This window comes from Chaetodon auriga, chromosome 2 (genome assembly GCF_051107435.1).
Source record: "Chaetodon auriga isolate fChaAug3 chromosome 2, fChaAug3.hap1, whole genome shotgun sequence".
Taxonomy (NCBI): Eukaryota; Metazoa; Chordata; class Actinopteri; order Chaetodontiformes; family Chaetodontidae; genus Chaetodon; species Chaetodon auriga.
This window is the reverse complement of record NC_135075.1, coordinates 14,982,903-15,000,987: the sequence shown is the minus strand read 5'-3', so window position 1 is coordinate 15,000,987 and position 18,085 is coordinate 14,982,903. Positions and strand designations below refer to the sequence as shown.

Sequence of the window (18,085 nt, the reverse complement as noted above, 5' to 3'; positions counted from 1 at the left end):
GTACCGATGTGTGGGTTTATTTTATGGCAAGACAAACGTTGAGCAGTGACATGTGCGTCGTTTAATTATGCTTTGGATGTCACGAAGGTACAGGCGCCATCGATGTGCCGGTGTAGTAAACTAACACACTACAGAACAGGAACCTCGTTGTCTGACGTAAAAATTAGCCAATGACAGAGCAGCGCGTCTCATATTGCCCAATCCGCTGCTACCATGTCAGACGTTCTGTGTTTTGTTGCTGTCAGACAAATGGGGGTATGAGGAGAGAGTCAATCATGGCTGCTTCCTTGGTACGGTGGCTGAAAAGATTGTACGTTTTCTTGTTGATATGTCCCCTCTGTGTCCCAGCCTTCTTGAATTTAGAGGAGCTGAATGAAATGAAATATGGGATTCAAATCCTCCCCGATCCCGTCATCTTGGGCCAGGTGAGTAAGGGTGTTTGGGGGAGCTAAAGGTTAGCTTACCAGCTAACATTAGAAAATAGGCTACTGTTAGCTAGCGGGAAATATCTCCTTTTAATATCAATGACGCACCTGAAGAATAACCTGTCTGTCAGCTAGGTGAGAAAGCTAAAGTAAAACGCGCAATTTGCCAGCGGGTTACACGAGGAAGCGGTAATGCAGAAGTTATTTTTTTATGTGACCTACGCAGCAACCAGCTGTCACAACACAACCCCAGCTTCCTCAGTTCCAGCTAGCTAGTTTGTTTAGTTCGTAAATGACTAACCACGAGGCCAGTCAAAAAAACAAGTAGTTTATCAGCTTTAAACGCGCAAGTGTCGTGCTAATGTATGCACTTGAAGAGAGTGGACTGCAGTTTTCATGACACTGTTTCTCCTTCAGACCAAGACAGAGGAGGTTATGATGGTGTCCAGTAAGTACAAGCAGCTGTACGAGTGTCGACTTCCAGCCCAGGCTGTCCGCTTCCATCAGGATCCAGCCTCTGAGCCCGACTCACAGGGTTACACCGGACCTGACATCCCAGACCTTCTCAGTCCAATGCACAATGCCCAGTGTCTAGTGAAGGTTAGTTCTCAACTGCTTATCTGTGTGATCCAATAGCCAAATGCTTATGCTGTTTAGAAACTGTGTTGGCTTGTATCCATCCAAGGTAGAGCTGTGTTTGACTCGGACTGGATCACACTGATCATGTCTGTAACTAAAATGTATTTTGGGTTGATTGAAGCGGCCAAGTACATGTGTGATTGCACAAAAATCACATCCAGAAAGTACTGGAATCTGATTACCTGAGGCTTATTTGGTGATGTGGATGTTGTACATGACTTAACATTCACTGTAGTGTGAAAGCCACTTTGTCTGCATTAGTTAACTTTGCATTGCAAAGAACATGGATAGTGGACACAAACTGCACCTCCATCCCCAGCCTTATACAGGTGCAGGGAAAAAGTAGCATGTGAAATAAAAATGAGATTTAGTCTGCACGTGGGGTGGGTGATAAAATGTCATCACGGTATGTTTTTGGTTTTTACAGTGATGGCATTGTATCACGGTATTACAAAAATTAAAAAACAGTTACCAACATCCAGCCCACAAATCTGGTTATTTAATTGGCTTCAAGTAATGCTAAATGTTCACACAGTTTGTTTTGACTGTCTCTCAATATTAGATATTCCAGCATTGCTCCACCATGTGGGTCTACACCAGGTGCTACGAGCCATATTAGCTGCAGAACGTCCTAACACCAAATTCAACAGGCTAACCAGCCAAATAAATAGTAAAGCAGCAGAAAAGTAGCAAAACTTAGAAGTTCAAGGTTATAAGTTGGTATCGATCCATCCTTGAGCTTCAGTTATGAGCCGAATCCTGGTTTGTATTGGCCCTCAGTCAGCAGTCTGAAGTAACATGATTAGCACACACATATAGCCAAAGAGTTTTCCTGTTGTTGTTGTTGTTGTTGTTGTGGGGACATTTCCATCTAGTTAAACAGCTGGGTTTTCACTTCCTTGGATGCTTGGAGTAGATGAAGACTTCTGTGTTGGTTCTTGCAGGCAACAATAGAGAAATTGGCATGTGTTGCTCATAATATTGCCCTAAACTGCAATAAAAAGCACAAGAAATACAGAGAGATAGATGATTTGTATATGACATACAATTCAGACAGGGTTTTCAGGTCCATACATGAGACAAGATCTTAGTTTGGAAGTGAAATCACTCCATTTCTTCTCTTTTCATGCATTTGAGGCGGGCTTTGATGTGCCGACTATCATCTGTCTCAACTGGATCTGTAGTGGACACAGTCTTAGTGTATCTGAATACAAGAGACAAAGTCTGAACAGGGCCGTAAAAACTATGTAACAATGTGGCCTTTACAGTACAGTCACAGTCATACAACTATAAATGCAGATTATGATATATTCAAAATCTACAGCATAAATGATTCATTTTCAGCTGAACAAGAAAGCGGAGCACCAGTGCAAATTCCTGTCAATATACCATGATGGAAGAGACACATGTCTCTATACTGCTGCTTTAAATTTTCACTGCTTCAGTTTAGAGTTAAATTAAGGTTCCCAAAAGAGAAATTTTGTTTACACAAAAAAAAGTTGCACAATACAGCTCATTTCTTGGGAAGCGCGTCACTGATTCTTTTAGCACTGTTCATCACTGGAATTTAAACATCTGTCTGTCCTCTGTTCACAAACCTTCTTCTCTAATGTGTAGCCTTTGTTCCAAAATGCCTCAAAAATATGCACATATTTTCCACCTTCAACTTTATCTGTCTTCCTCATCCTGTTGCGTAGTCGAAAGAAGGTTATGAGTTGCTGAAATGACATAAATGTGTTCCTTGACCCAGTGCCCTGTGACATACTTATCTGCTCACAAGATACTTTTGTGGTTGCTTAAAAACAAGGCTTTTTTGTCGCCACATCAGGAGTTTGTGGCTGTGAGCAATGCTGAAAGAATTCCTCTGTTTTTTTACGCCCTGTAAATACTCATCTCAGTTATTGATGGCTGTGTGGGGGACTACAGTTTAAAGTTGATAGAATGTTTAGATTTTTAAGATCAGCTCTGCTCAATTATTTCCTTGTTTCTGCTGTCAAACTCACTCAAATAGTGCACATTATGAGCTAAATACAGGTGTTGAACAACTAGAAATTGGCACAGTTAAGCAGGTAGCCTAAAGGAAAAAAGTGTCAGTCAGTTACTGTCTGTTGAAACATTGCGGTGTGTGTTCCCTGCAGACGAAGGACTGGTGGACTTATGAGTTCTGCCATGGTCAGCATATCAGACAGTACCACCTTGAAGGTAAGAGCGCACCTCTGAGTTTTTCCATGTTTTTCATGACAATCACATTGAGGGATGAGCTGTCTTTGACATGTGGTTCTTCTTTCCTCAGACACAGAAATCAAAGGGGACATTCTTTTCCTTGGTTATTATGAATCTGAATTTGATTGGAGCAATGAAACAGCAAAGGTAAAGTTACCTCAGTTTGGGGTATAATGTTTAAAATCATTGTTAATTGTCTTAGATTTTTGGTGTACATTAACGACAAATTTTGGCAATTGCATGATTGTATAACATGAACTGAACCCTCGTAGTTGTATGTAGATACTGGACAATTGACTACCTAATTGTATAGGTACAGCAGATATTATGTGAGCACCATGTTCAACTTTTGGGTGATATTACAAATGAGTTTGGTTGAAACAGCTTTTCTGTTTATTTCCCAGGCCTCCAAGCAGCACAGGCTGAAGCGCTACCACAGTCAGACCTATGTAAATGGATCAAAGTGCGACCTAAATGGAAATCCCAGAGAGACTGAAGTCCGGGTGAGATATTGTATTTGTTTTTTTGTTTTTTTTGTTTTTTTAAATTTGTGTAAGTTTTGGTTTCTGTTTTGCTATTGAAACAGAGATATGAAGTCAGTGGAAATACGCATGTTATACCAAATGATCCGCCCTAACACACCTCAACAATTTTGCTCTTCTTATTTCCAGTTTCTGTGTGAAGAAGGCTCGAGTGACTACATCGCCCGAGTGGATGAGCCTCAGTCATGCCGCTACGTGCTGACAGTTCACACCAGTCGTACCTGCCAGCATCCATTCCTGCGCCCACCGTCCACTGCCAAGCCCCAGGGTATCGTGTGCCAGCCAGCACTAAGTGCCCAGCAGTACATGGATTACGTCAAGGCTCAAGTGTGTGAGTTAACAAAAATGAAGGTCACTGTGACGCAGCAGTTGGAGAGAATCTTGCTTCATGTTATTTCCTATTGAAGCAGGAGGCCGAGGCAGGACATAATTTGTGAAAGGAGTATTTAAAAACATAAAAAAGTACAACTTTTGACACGTATATTTGAATAGGTGTTACGTGATCTTCCATTGTCTAATTTTAAAACGATAACAAATGTGTAACATAATCTTTCTCTCGCTCCCGCTCTCCTCCTCCTTTCTCCTGTCTGTTCCCAGCGGACACAAAGCGTAAAGTAGAGCAGATCTCAGAGGAGCTGAGGAGTCTGGATGAGATGTTGGCTGGTAATGAAGGGGCAGATGGAGCAGTGGAAGTGACAGCAGACGAGACATCACCTGCACCCAGTGATGACCTGAACCAACCGGACAGAAAAGGTGCACTTTTCTACACTTAAGAGGCAAATGACCTTGTCGAGGCATTAAATAGAAATATACGCTGTTGCCAAATGTAAACGTGTGTGACGTGCTTTTATTTTGAAACAGATACTGCTGATGTTTCTGAGGACGCTGGGTCAGAGGAGGTAGAAGATTCTGACTTCTGGGAGGGAGTTACAAAGCCAGGGAATCCAAAAACAACTGCTGCTCAACAGGAGAATCAGGTACAGATAGATTTCTCACGTCAGTTTTCTCTCTCAGTTGTCTGAGGTCTGTCCATCGTTGGTGAACGAACAGCTGATCTTCCAGACTGTCTGTGTCTGACAAATAATAACACATTTTCATGCATTCTCTTAATCTGTTTCCTTTTAGTAAATACAGAAATGTAAAAATTCACCAAAGTGTGGTTTCAACAGCTTGTGTTCCACGTCTGGCCACTAGATGGTGTAGGTGTAACCTGATTTTGATTTTTTTTCTTAGGCACAGGCAGCAGATGACGGCTCAGTCACAGACAATGAAGTCATAGATGATGGTGATGAAGGTATTGCACTTTGCTGCTCACACAGTTTGTTATACGTTTCTTCCGGTGTTGTCGTTCAGTGTTGGACAATTTCTCTCTTCAAATGAATGTCTTCCAGTTGAAAAATTCAACTTTAAAATCATCACCGACCCAGCAGACCTGATGAAATTTGTCCAGCATCTCAAAGAGAGTAACAGGAAGGTTGGTACTTACCAAGATGACTGTGATACTGTTTTTGTACATCTTGGACTACATTTTATTTTCTTTGCCTTGTATGGGTGTTACAATTCAATACAGCATTTTTTTTGTTTTGTTTTATTTTTAGAAAGCACAAAACCAAGCCAAAAGTCAAGGAGAGAAACCAACAAGCGAGAGAGTAGTGGAGAAACTCGGTGAGGAAGAGAAGGATGATGATGAACATCTGCTGCAGGAGTTTGAGGATGAGATGTCCGACCTCTCAGTGTCCTCGGACAAGATTGAAGAGATAAAGGAGGAAATGCAGAAGGAGTTTGACAACATCATAAATGAGGTTTCAGACCAGAGACTTTATGTCATTTTAACACAATGATCGGTATATAGTGATCACATATATTAAACTGTTATTCGGAAGATCTGATTGGTGAAATAACGTAACGTAATGCGATGCTTTAACGTGATTGGTTTCCCTCTACATTTTAGGCCCAGCAGGAGTTAGAGACAGAAGGTCTCAAAGGGGAGTTCGATCGCACACAAGCAACACAGACACTGGAGACGACGCTGGACAAGCTACTTGATCATTTGGAGGAGAAAGACGTCCAGGACCCGGAGCAGCAAACAGGGGGAGTTCAAAGAGCCAGCGACCCCACCAGGGGCAGCCCCAGCCTGGCTCCAAAGCAGCCAGGTAACCAGGCAGCCTGCCCCTCTGTGGTCATGTTCAAGTCTGCACACTCTGTGTCCGCCTCCGTCATCTTCATAGTCATCCATACGTGCAGTCGATGTTTGTTGTGACATGTGTCATCCCAGAATAGACGCACACATGGAGATAGTTTCAGAGAGTTTATGTTGTCAGGCTGATGGTATGTGTGGTTAGTCAGTGGCCTTTCCTCTGCTGCCATTGATGTAATTAAATCAAAATTGAGACTAACTGAAGTCAATCACAGTAATTGAAATCTATGACACAAATGTAATGCTTGTAAGACAGTGCTTTGGCTTTTTACCTCCTCCAACCTGTGGCCCTGCTGATTGGTTTTGAGGTGAACTGTGTTGTTTGTCCCTCTTTTGTCTCGTCAACCCAGACCAAGCGGCTGACGACCATGTTAAGATCAAAATAACTAAGTATAAGACGGGCAGCAGCCCTGATGGGGAGGTCAAAGTACAGGAGATGGGCGAAGGAGACCCCCAGTGGCAGCACATAAAGGACGTGGTTAAAGAACAGCTAGAGAAAGCAGGACTGAAGGCAGAAGGTATGAGGGGGAGTGCCCGAAACACTCACGGCCTTTTCTCTCTTCCATCTTGAGCAAATGGTAGTTCTGTGCTTCTCTTCTCATCTTTGTCAAAAAGCAAATAACTGTCAGATTTAGTTTCTTCCAAAGACACTTAATATTGTGCCACTAGTACGAAGGGTTTCCTACATGTTTCATGCTGTGAACAATTAAACACATACAGTATGCAGTACGCATTTAGTCAGGGATCCATTAAGTTACTTATTTTTTTCTGAACAGAATTGTACATTTCACAATCATGGTAGCCAAAAAGCTGACAGCAGTTAGCTGAAGCTTATCTTAATGACAAAGGGAAGTGAAAGGGGTGTTGTCCATGTGTGTTCTTTCTTTTTCATCCACTGTTGTGTTTTAACCATTCTTCATTATGGTTATGTGTTATTTTACATTGTGGTGCAGTTTTCTTACTCTGGGCCACGTGGAAGGACCTGTCTTTAATTGGCAAGCCCGCCTTTTCCTCTGTGTTTTCTTTTTAGGTAAAATCGAGGTGAAGATCTTGACGCGGAAAAATGCACAGGAGGCCGGTGATCAGTGGCTGACTGAGGAAGATACGAAGTCCTTCAGGGAGCTTCTCATTAATCTCCTGGTAATTTCAGCAGCAATAGTGACTTTTTAACACCATCAGCTGCACTGGGACCGACAGACGTGTATCTCGTTGGGAAAGCACTGACATAATCATCCAGATTTTAATGACTGACTATCAGACCTGTTTGAAATTATCTATTATGACTCATGACTTGGCTGCTGACTTTAGCTTCATTTTGAAAGGTCTAATATAAAACCTTCGACATTAAAATGCCTAGAAACGACTTGACCTTTGGTGCATGATTTTTTATCAACAGTTTTCTAATGCTGAAAAGAAGTAGTTTCATTCATGGTGACAGTGCATGAGTCGATCTCTTCTAATGGTTTCTGGTTGTGGTTGTTTTTAAATGGATCCTTTTTTTTTCATCTTACAGACCGGAGGCACAGAAGAGGTTTACAAAGAGCAAAAGAGGCAGCAGGAGTTGGAGAACAACTATAGGTTTGTGTGGGGAGAGTCCCAGGAGGAGTCCCAGTCATCCAGCACCTCTGACTCAGACGATGTGGACATATGAGCTCATTCAGTACATTCAGTGCACCTTTTGTGACAGTGAACTCCTGTGGAGACCAGCAGGGAGGGGGACTCTGAAGTGCAGCCGCAAATTTGAAAAAGAGCCCACACGATTCAGTTACTGCTATTAAACCTGGCAGTTGATATCAACTCACCTGTTTGCACATTCAGAAAACGCGTGTCCTGAGTAGGCAATGTGTGTCTTTAGTAGGCATCAGTTATACGTTGCACAGTGATGACTGCAACATCTCAGCTGTACGTGTGTGCAGCCGAATGGAGTTATGCATTTTCCCCTTTTTGATGGGATTCAGTTTTGATAGATGGCTGGAAAAGCCGAGTGATGTACTATATGTACCCTTTTAGAAATATTTCAGTGAATTTCATTGAATATTTGCAGGTCTGAAGTTTTCAGCAGCACACTGTGTCCACACTTAAATTATTTACTTACCAGTAAATTTGTCTTACACAAGGAAATCCTTACTTTGAAGTGACACAATTGGAGGGAACTGTGCATGCCTCAACAAACCGGATGAGTGTTTGTTCAGGTTGTTTAATCTACTGAAATGTATGATTGTGTCTGGATATGAAAAACAAAGAACAAATACTCGAGGGTTCACATTTCAGTTCTCAGTCGTCTTTAAAACTTCCTGACATGCTGCGTTTGGTGATTCCATTTGTCAGTAAACACGACTGTAGATTACAGATGTGTTTGCACAGGTGCTGTGGCACTTTATATTTTTAGAAAAAGGTTTTGTAACCTCATAATTGTAAGATTGTTTCGCAAAAAATTGAGGTTTCCCCTGTGTTGCCATGTGCTTTTTAAGGGATTCAAAAGAAAAACACCTAATGTAGGAAGATAAATCTTTTAAAGTGTGTACTTTGTCTATGACAAGAACTTCCCCATATTTAATTTACCTTAATTTAGCAAAGGAAAATGAAGAAAGCTATAATGTCAATCAGATTCAGTGTACCAAAAACCACACAAAACTTTTTTAAGGAGCCATCAGAGGTGTACTTAAAAGGGCTGAATTTGTATAGTTTGTGAATAATTGTGGCTACTTGGAACTCAACATGTACATAATTATTGCGTAAATATGTTTTTGAATTGATTTGTTGTAAATTAGCACAAATTAAGTATGGCTTGAGTTACTTATCTAAATGTGTTCAGATTTGAGACTGTGCAGTCTTGTGTATGAAAGTTAATTTCACTGTTGGACTGAGTTACACACAAGTGTTTTCAGACACGTGACTGAGACATTTGCTCTTAAAGAAGCCAGTGTCTAGAGCTCAAGAGCAGGAAAGGGCACAGGCATTGTGGGTGGGTTTGTTTACTTAGCCAACTGAGCTTCTCAAAGAAGTGGTTCCACCCTTCATGGCCTTTTCTTATCTGGGGTTTGTATTACAAGGTGACATCCGTGAGAGCTATCTGTGGGCTTAACTCGGATAATCCTGTATCTCAAAGCTGGCTCATTTCTGACTGCCACTTTCACATGAACACACTCATGGCTAGGTAGGAAAACCCAGAGTTAACAGAGCCTGATGATGCTGGTTATCTAGGATCACCAATGGTAGTCTCGGTGAAGCCAGGCGGCCCAAAGAGAGACAGACTGTGCTGGAAGTTTGTGACGACAGGCCCCAGCTCCGGCAAGGGGGGAAGAACTCTTTTAAAGCCTTCAGTCTGTCCCTAACACTGACTGGTTTGACATGTTTCTCTGCAGAAGTCATTTGGATCCTCACCTGTCAGCTGCACACATTCTTTGTAAACAATGATGACTTACAGTAGAGGAGGAAAAGATAGTGGAAGTTTATTACTGTATTCTTGAATGGGGGCCATAATGCTCTGTTAGGAACACCATATGGCTTCTTAGTCTGACAAAGGTCTGTCTTTGCTGCCTTGTAAATAAAAGTCTTTGAGCACCCTTTGTTCTTTTGAAATAAAAAAAGTACCATAGGAGTCCTCTGGACATCATCCAGCCATTTATTTTATCTTCTGATGTAAAGCACTGCTTTTGTATTGTTATCCCCCGCATTAGATAAACATCCTGGAAGCCCTCAGGCCGTCAGAGGTTCAGAGGCCATCAGAGAGAAACACCTTCCTGTGGCTGCTGTAAAACAAGAACACAGAAAAAAAGCGAAAAGAGTAACTTTATTGTAATTTATTTAATCTGACAGGATGGAGTCCGGCGGCAGGGTACATTAGATTTTTCCTTCATTAAACATTTGCAGCATTATGATTATTTGATTTGTACGATAGTTTTAAGTTGAAAGCTAGGCGGAAGTTATCGATCCGAATCTGTTCCAATTTGGCACTGCAAATGTTTTCTGTTTTTTTTTTGTAATCATACTTTTCACTTACTGTATTTCAAAAGTTTTTACTGAAAGCTGTGACCGCCAGGTCTGTGAAACTAGAGCATCAGCTGTTTGAAAAAGACGAAAGTGTCGTTCAAATATTGACAAATGAGATGTAGTGACCACAAACAAACACGATACGCTGTCAAAACGAGTGTTATGGGTCACATTTTGGGCCACAGCGACCAAAGTTTGTGATTGCTACTTCAAAACTAAATAATGAAATAAATATTTATGTGGTAAAAGTATAACAACGTTTGCTAATTCGGTCACAGATTCTGCAGCAGCGCCTGTGTATTTTTTCGTAGGAGGACACGCGTCCGTGTTCAGCAAACGCTGCGCTTTTCTTTTGAAATACTTGACCGGAAATAACTGTTTTTGTGGACGGAAGGCAGCAGCCAGATAAGTTAGATGTGTAATAGTTTCTGTAGCGTAGGGGAACATTTTATATTGCTGTTTCAGCGTCTTGGTTGTTTTCATAAGACCGCTGGGCTTATCCCGTTCATTAGTCATCTCAGTGAGCTCGGTCGGTCAGCTGTAGACAACTAACGTCTCCGTTAGCTTTGTCGACCCGACAGGAAGGAAGTTAACGTTAGCACTGTCGATCAAATAACGGACTAGCCAGGTGGCTAACGCCAGTCATCCGGACACCCAGGCCGAGAAACAGTGATGAAAGACGGGCTTTATAATTAGTTGTTTTCTATCCCAGGGATTAGTTAGCTGACGTTAGCGTTGTGGTTTGCGCGCTCACTGTTTTGCCACGATAACAGCAACATTTTAGTGCGGCTAGCTGAGCTAAGTTGTCGCTCAGAGGGAAAAACAGCCCACTAACGTTTAGTCGTGGGTGAAACTGGCGCAGCTGTCGCTTTAGAAAGTTAGCGTCTCCCGTGATGATGAAGTAGCTGCGGGATAGTCCAGCTGCTATGGTGTCTGCGATACCGCTGGTGAGTAAACCACACCTTAAACGGGGAGTGACACCTAACACGGCCAACACGGCGAGGGGACCTGAAGTTTTCAGCTCGCCACAGGGGCCATTGTAGTGAAACTTGCGTCCATGCCGTCTGTCTCCGTCTCATATTTAGCACCTGCCAAGTTGAACCGACAGTGAGACACCTGGTCCAGCATGAAGGCCCTCGGGTCGAGATTCTCCTTCTACGCGGGTTTCGTGGTGGGAACCTTCACCCTGTACGTGTTTCTGCGGCAGGTGTGGTTTGAGAGACGCGTGTCAGCGCAGCAGGCCACCAGCCTTGACAAACTTCGTGACTACCAGCAACAGCTTGAGGAAGAAGAGAAGATATGGAAGAAGGAGAGGTCTGCTCTTTTCAACCTGAAGCACCCTCATCACACAGGTGAGCCATACGGAGGCTATGTGTCCAACAGATGAGACATTCTTCAACACCGTGTCTTTCATTCGGTTTTGTTTCATTTTGAGGGTTAAACGTTTTTTCACTAAACTTAATTGAATCACTGGATCAAGTTCAGCTTCTTTGTACTTGTGACTTGTCTTCATAGTGGGTCAGTGCATCTGTCCAGCTCAGACACTGCATTTGATATTTGATCTGTGCTCTGATACCAGTACAAATAACTCAGATTTTACACCAATCAGTGTTTTTTAATTCTACTTAAATTAAAGTTGCAAAGTATGACATTTGACTGAATTTAATGAAGTGTGGATTATCTTATTTTCTATTTCAAGTATTGAAACGGAAGCACCCTCACAAACAAGGTCACTGGTAGACCGTGGTGTTTATTTTGGCCCTTTATCAAATAAGGGAGTGACTTCACTCAAGTTGAAATAGTTTTTGGTCTTACCCGAATGATGCTGGAAGGCTGCCAGATATTTTACAGATCGGAAGAAGTAGCTACACGGATATACACTATAGCAATCTTTTCTTCTCAAGGAGACCCCTGGTTCTGTTATCAGGGCCGGGGGACTATGCAAACCTGATGTCACCAGTAGTTCTCTCCTGGAGAACACCGTTTTCTCCATCACATGTCTGGGTAACCAGGTTTCTAACCAACTATTTTCAGGTGCTATGTGCATGACAAAAAACTGCAGACAGGAAAAGTAAGGGCTGAGCGATGAATAAAAGGAGAGATCATTACACAGTGACACATCCTTGTGTACACGTATACAGACACACACACACACACACACACACACATACCCAAAAGGGTAAAAAAGTCAGGGAGCAGCTTCTTTTGTCACGATTACAGGTAAAAGTAGCCTGTAGAAGTAAAGAGGCAGTTTTTAAAATAAGTAAATTATGGTTTCAAAATAAGCTGAGATTACTTAAGTGCTTTACAGTAACAAGGTTACAACAGCGCACATGATTATCTTCTAACCTGGTTTCTCTAAATAATTTGTTTACTTAAGTGTTTGTTAAGGCTCTACGTGTGTACTCGGGTTGGTACTTGTTAGTGACTTGAAATTTGCCAAAACTCTATTTCTGATGACTGGCTTACTGAATTTGGTTTGGATCTGTAGCTGAGCCTCTGACCATTGTCTTAATTTTGTTACATATTGATTAAGTTTAACATTCCCTCTACGTATGCAGGACTTCTCTATGTAGAGGGGATGTTGAACAGAGTACAATGAATACTTGCCAATAGTATAAAATTTAAAAAAGAAATTTTCTTCCAAGTATGCAGATTCCTGTTGGTCTGTTTTATAAGTATGTGCCCATATTTTATTTAGGCCTTTTATTTTTAACCATCTGCTTGAGTACCTGGAACTAGATGTTTTTTTTTTATCACGGTGAGGTCATGTTTTATTCCTTGTTGGAAAGTTGTGTTTTCCCCTCCATTAGCACCAGAAACACTCCTGTTTGTGTTCTCTTCCATCACTTTAAAATGGATCAGTGTGAAAATGTGATGTTTAATGTTTACACCTCCTGACCAGGTGAGGATGGACGTATTGCTGATGAACTCTACAAAAAGGTGCGGATTCTTTGCTGGGTGATGACTGGACCCAAAAACCTGGAGAAGAAGGCTCGGCATGTGAAGTCCACATGGAGTCGCCACTGCAATGTTGTGGTCTTCATGAGCTCTGTGGAGGACCCCGACTTCCCCACTGTGGGCTTAGGTACAAAGGAGGGTCGGGACCAACTGTACTGGAAAACGATCCGGGCCTTTCATTACGCCTACGAGCATCACGCCCACGAGGCCGACTGGTTCCTCAAGGCAGATGACGACACTTACGTAATCGTAGACAACCTGCGATGGGTCCTTGCCAACCACACGCCAGACGAGCCGATTTACTTCGGCCGAAGATTCAAGCCCTACACCAAGCAGGGCTACATGAGTGGCGGTGCTGGCTATGTATTGAGCAAAGAGGCTCTGCGGCGGTTTGTAGAAGGATTTAAAAACAAACTGTGCACTCACACTACCTCTGTAGAGGACCTTGCAATGGGGCAGTGCATGGAGAAGGTTGGGGTGCTGGCGGGGGACTCCAGAGACAGTGCGCACAGGGAGACGTTTCACCCATTTGTGCCCGAGCAGCACCTCACTGCCAAGTTCCCCAAGAGCTTCTGGTATTGGAGTTACTGCTACTACCCCATCTCAGAGGCAAGTGTTGGAACTTCTGTTTACTCTTGTATGTCTGTTCTGAAGCAATCTCAGCAGAGTAATACACTGCTACGTTTACTGACCAGTATTTCCTGAATGTATTACCCTGTGAATTGTGTTCATTTTTTACCAGCCTTTCTTAATGAAGTTTGTGCACATGGAAAATCTGACACTTTGTTTTTCCTCAGGGTCCAAACTGCTGCTCGGACCTGTCGGTGTCTTTCCACTATGTAGATGCTCCACACATGTATTTATTGGAGTACTACACCTATCACCTGCATGCCTTTGGCTACAGATACCGTTACCAGCCCCCCGTTCCGGTAGGCTACAGTATTGAGCAGTCCAGTTCCTGGGATGCTGCAGAAGGAAAAAAAGAGCTGGTTTCTCAGGACAAAGGACGGGGAGAGGGGGATGATCTGTCCAGGACTGACAAGAGACAGGATGCAGATCCCCCTCCTGCAGCTGGTAAAGACCCTCCTGCTGCTCCAGTGGGAAAATAACTGTTGGACTGTGAGGGCGTGTGACGGGAACTGATTATTAGGTAGGAGGAACGTGTGATTTGAGTGTTTGCTTACTCATTCTGATAATCTTGGCTCATATTTCTACAAAAGTAGAAAAACGGTCCACTTTGATTTGAAGGGTGTCCACATACAAGTGTGTAGCCTGAGGATTCTCCAGCTGTGACTGCAAGACTGGTCGTTGGGCTGAGAGGTGATTTATGATTTTGGTTTTTCAGGTTTGATGGGTGGTTTTTACAACGTGTGTCTTCTTTTCATTTTGGGAACAGTGACATTTCATTCATTTGAAAACTAACTTTTATTCCACATCAACCCAGTGATGGAACCGAGTATTTTCCAGAGCCAGTTAAATTTAATTTTGCCCACCAAACCTTGATCTACCCCTCTACAGTGAAGTAGTTCTTGACTTGCTGGACCAGTCTGACTTCGTTTCACACGTAGATAACTATGTGCCTTGGAGACCAGTGAGACCCAATATGTGTCTTGAGCTGATCAAACAGCTGTCAGATCTTTTTTTTTTTTTTTTTTTTTTTCTTAAAGTGTGAAAGCATCCATTATGCACTGCAGCTGGATTCAGATCTGAAGACCCACAAGGTCGTTGTGAATTATTTTCGAGTCAGTGCTTCATCTTGTGCATTCAAAGACTCCCCGTCAGTCGGTGACAGAAGGATTTGTTCTAACCATACTGTGATTAACAAGTTTCTGCGTCAGTTTGCTACCTCCCAAACTTGATTCTGGCTGCATTCAAAAGCATTTTCACTTTTCATGCAGTGTAATGTTACGTCAGTGTTTTGTGTAGGAATACTTCATTTTTGTTAAGTCGTGTATTTTGGCAACTCTAAGGTGATTTTACTTAAACCACTTGGGCTGCAACTAAAGATTACTTTCAGTACTGATTAATCCACAGATGATTTTTTTTTTTGATTCGACTAATGGTTTGGTCTATGAAATGCCAAAAAAAGTGAAACAATTTCCTAAAGCTTAAGGTGAAGTCATCAGAGAGCTCGTTTTTCTGACCAAGAGTCAAAAACCATAAAACGCTCAATTTACTGTCACATATAGGACAAAGAAAAGCAGCAAATTGTCACAAAAGAGACACCGGACCAACGTAAGTTTTGGCATTTTTCATTAAAAAAGACTTGAATGATGACGTGATTATCGCCCCATAGATGTTTGCAAGATTCTGATGTCAACATTCAGCAAAATGAATGACGATCATTTCAGCCGTGGTTCTGCAGCCTTAATCAAGTGTTAGTGCAATGGAAAAAGGCAAACACATCATCAAACAAAGCAGAATACCCATATGAAGTTAATTTGATTGAAAGCATTGTTCAGATGTCTTCTTATTTCTCTGTGGCTAATAGAGATACAGTGATGTCGCCGTGATGCTTTAAACGATGAGTCCAAATGACTGAATTTGTACAATCCAGCCAAAGATTTCCAGCACATTGAAGACAGACCACCCGTTGTTTATGTACTTGTGGTCTTGGCTGTAGTGAATCTCGATGCTTCTCATTCATTTTTAGAATTGCTGTGCGTTCAGTTCAGAGCAAACATTCAGGATTTTTACCTGCTCTCTCTTTGTTCATTTGATCCGAATCAGTCTTTGGTGGTAAGGCACACCTTGAGCTGGATGAGGAAGTAGTTATACTCCAACCTATCCCTGGCACACACTTATCTACCTGTGCTTCCTGAAACAGGCACTGGACGCACACGGTCCCCCTCACCGTTCCCCAGTGGACCCGTTAGCTTGTGCCTTGTAAATTGAGATTGTATGAGCCATCAGCTGCACACATGACTTTGCACTGTGACATAATCACGATAAGAGCGATCAGTAGAATTTTTGTGAATCCCTCCAACAGAATGAGTATGGCCTTTGGGCAAGCCAGTGGATGACTTGTCCATGACAGCTTCTTTTTCTTTTCTTTTCGTTTTTAATTTTTATTGAATAAGCAAGAGTTTTTCTTTTACGCAATTTTAGTTTCTGCAATTTTATGTAATTTTAAATTCTGAATGGGCCAGACCTTTTCTTTTATGGTTAGTACATTGTGTTTATTTAAAGTATTGAGAACAGTTCCTTTATTACTTTGGAACCAAACAGAATTAATTTGGTGGCAGACGCAGTAATGACCAAATACAGAAAATGGCTTCGGGAGTCAGACAGGATTCATACATGATTCAAACAGAATACGTCTTTGTGACAATTGCATGCACTTTCTGAGTGTTATAAGTGCTGTTTTTTCTTTTTAACCACTTCAACATTTTATTCTCCTTCAAGGTTAAAAATGTATGAGGTAATTATTGCCTATCAAAATGCCTTTAGTAAGTGTTTACACTCCGTTCCTCCTGTACATGAGCACAGCGCATGTTCAGTTTGATTTTTTTTTTCCCCCCAATTAAAAATGGAAAAGTCCACTTTAAACCAAATCAGCATGTTTTACATAATGGTTTCTTTGGTAATTAATGAACTTGTTTGTTTTCCAGTGAATGAGCAGTAGTTGAGTATTTCAGCAGCGAAGGACTGCTGTGCAGATTCTGACTGATCAGTGGATCACGAGGGCTCAAACACTTTGTTGATTACCACCACCTCTGGCTTGTGATGCCAGTGACACAACCCACCAAGTCCTCGACAATCTACTCCTAACATTCAAACTTTGTCAAAGGGGAAAGGTGTACAGAACTGTATTTATATTTGAAATGTATTTATGTTGGTATTGACGTCTAAATCGAGTCAGTACACTTCAGTGTGTAAATGAGTTTGTGTGAGTGTGTGAGCACACGTGATCAGTGTGCAGGATCGTTTTCAGTGAATGGTACTTTAATCACTATAAATAAATGCATATTTTATTGTACATTTGTTTTTGTTTCTTTTTTACATCTGTTGAGATGATGTTACATGGCAGGATGTTTCCCAGTGACAGCGGAGCAGCATTCATGCGTGGTTAATACGGCTTTTCCACCTCTTAAATAACTTTGAGACATTGTCCTCTGTTGATCCAGCAGCTGTGGGCATTCATTGCCCCTGTGAGAGACTGAGGGTTTTCCAGCCTGTGCTGAGGTTGTGGAGGCGTGACGTCTCCACTACAGAAAGTGTTGAAACCTGAGCGGAGAGAACAAGGTTAGGAAAAACTTGAGCCCAAAGATTATCGTTATTTTTAATCTCAGCGAGGCTGTAGATCGAAATTTCTTACCTCTGCCCCGCACGAGTGACGAGTCGGCCTCTCTTTGTCTGCGAATGCTCTTCGGCACACGGACAAGCCATTCCTGTTCCAGAAAAAACAGGTTCTGAATTACCTGCACTCTGAAAGTGAGTCAGCAGTCAGGCCAGTTCAAGTCGTTCACTTTTTCTTGACTTCTTGTTTCTTATCTTACATATATGCAAATAGTTAAGTAACAACACTGCGAAAATGCAAATTATTACATGTGGTCATCTTGCAACGTTTTGAGCAGGCTTAAGCTATTTTGCATTGAAAATAATTGGCAACACATGCTGCAGCCAGTCACGGTTGACCACTGCTACAACTGAAAGATGGACAAATTTGCCGAACTGTGAATCACAAACAACAAATTGGCTTCATGTCCAGACAGGAGAAAAACGATAATCGCTTGGCAAAATGTCAGCGTGCAGATGCAGCTACCAGAGACACATCATTGTTTGTATCAGCCTCAAATTGGTCAAGTATTGGTCAGGCTGTAATGTCGGGAATCACAAGTCTGCACATTAGTAAGCTTCAAGAGTAATATCCCTATGTTTGTTCTCCAAGTAGCCACACAACTGAACACCCCGAAATGCACTGAAATGATGTAAAATGCATCCATAGAGGATTGTACGACTCGCTGATTGCAGTGCTGCTAGAACCACTCACTTGTTCTCCGTCCCAGCAGAGCAGCGAGGATGTGATCCATGTGTCCTGCATAAAATGGACAGAAAATGTGTCACACTGCCACGAAGCTCCAGATGAGATCATATACAGAAAA

General features: G+C 42.1%; 2 protein-coding genes across 4 annotated transcripts; both read left to right on the top strand.

Annotated features, from left to right (window-relative positions):
• The first annotated feature begins 225 nt into the window (after positions 1-225).
• os9 (OS9 endoplasmic reticulum lectin) lies at positions 226-9,642 on the top strand. 3 transcript variants are annotated; one of them, XM_076757168.1, is made up of 15 exons: positions 226-425; positions 843-1,025; positions 3,203-3,266; positions 3,358-3,434; positions 3,692-3,790; positions 3,959-4,160; positions 4,427-4,582; positions 4,691-4,806; positions 5,069-5,123; positions 5,221-5,303; positions 5,428-5,631; positions 5,781-5,982; positions 6,377-6,544; positions 7,057-7,166; positions 7,540-9,642. In XM_076757168.1, exons 1-15 carry the CDS (start codon positions 258-260, stop codon positions 7,675-7,677), a joined length of 2,025 nt encoding a protein of 674 aa, XP_076613283.1. In that variant the 5' UTR covers positions 226-257; the 3' UTR covers positions 7,678-9,642. The 3 variants fall into 3 exon arrangements, with proteins under 3 accessions (XP_076613283.1, XP_076613284.1, XP_076613285.1); XM_076757169.1 differs by having other exon boundaries at positions 244-425; positions 5,063-5,123; XM_076757170.1 differs by lacking the exon at positions 6,377-6,544 and having other exon boundaries at positions 247-425; positions 5,063-5,123.
• Positions 9,643-10,382: 740 nt separating this feature from the next.
• c1galt1lb (core 1 synthase, glycoprotein-N-acetylgalactosamine 3-beta-galactosyltransferase 1, like b) lies at positions 10,383-16,959 on the top strand. Its single transcript, XM_076757171.1, has 4 exons — positions 10,383-10,966; positions 11,105-11,371; positions 12,925-13,589; positions 13,778-16,959. The coding sequence occupies exons 2-4, from the start codon at positions 11,146-11,148 to the stop codon at positions 14,087-14,089; spliced, it is 1,203 nt and encodes a 400-aa protein (XP_076613286.1). The 5' UTR covers positions 10,383-10,966; positions 11,105-11,145; the 3' UTR covers positions 14,090-16,959.
• The last annotated feature ends 1,126 nt before the right edge of the window (positions 16,960-18,085 follow it).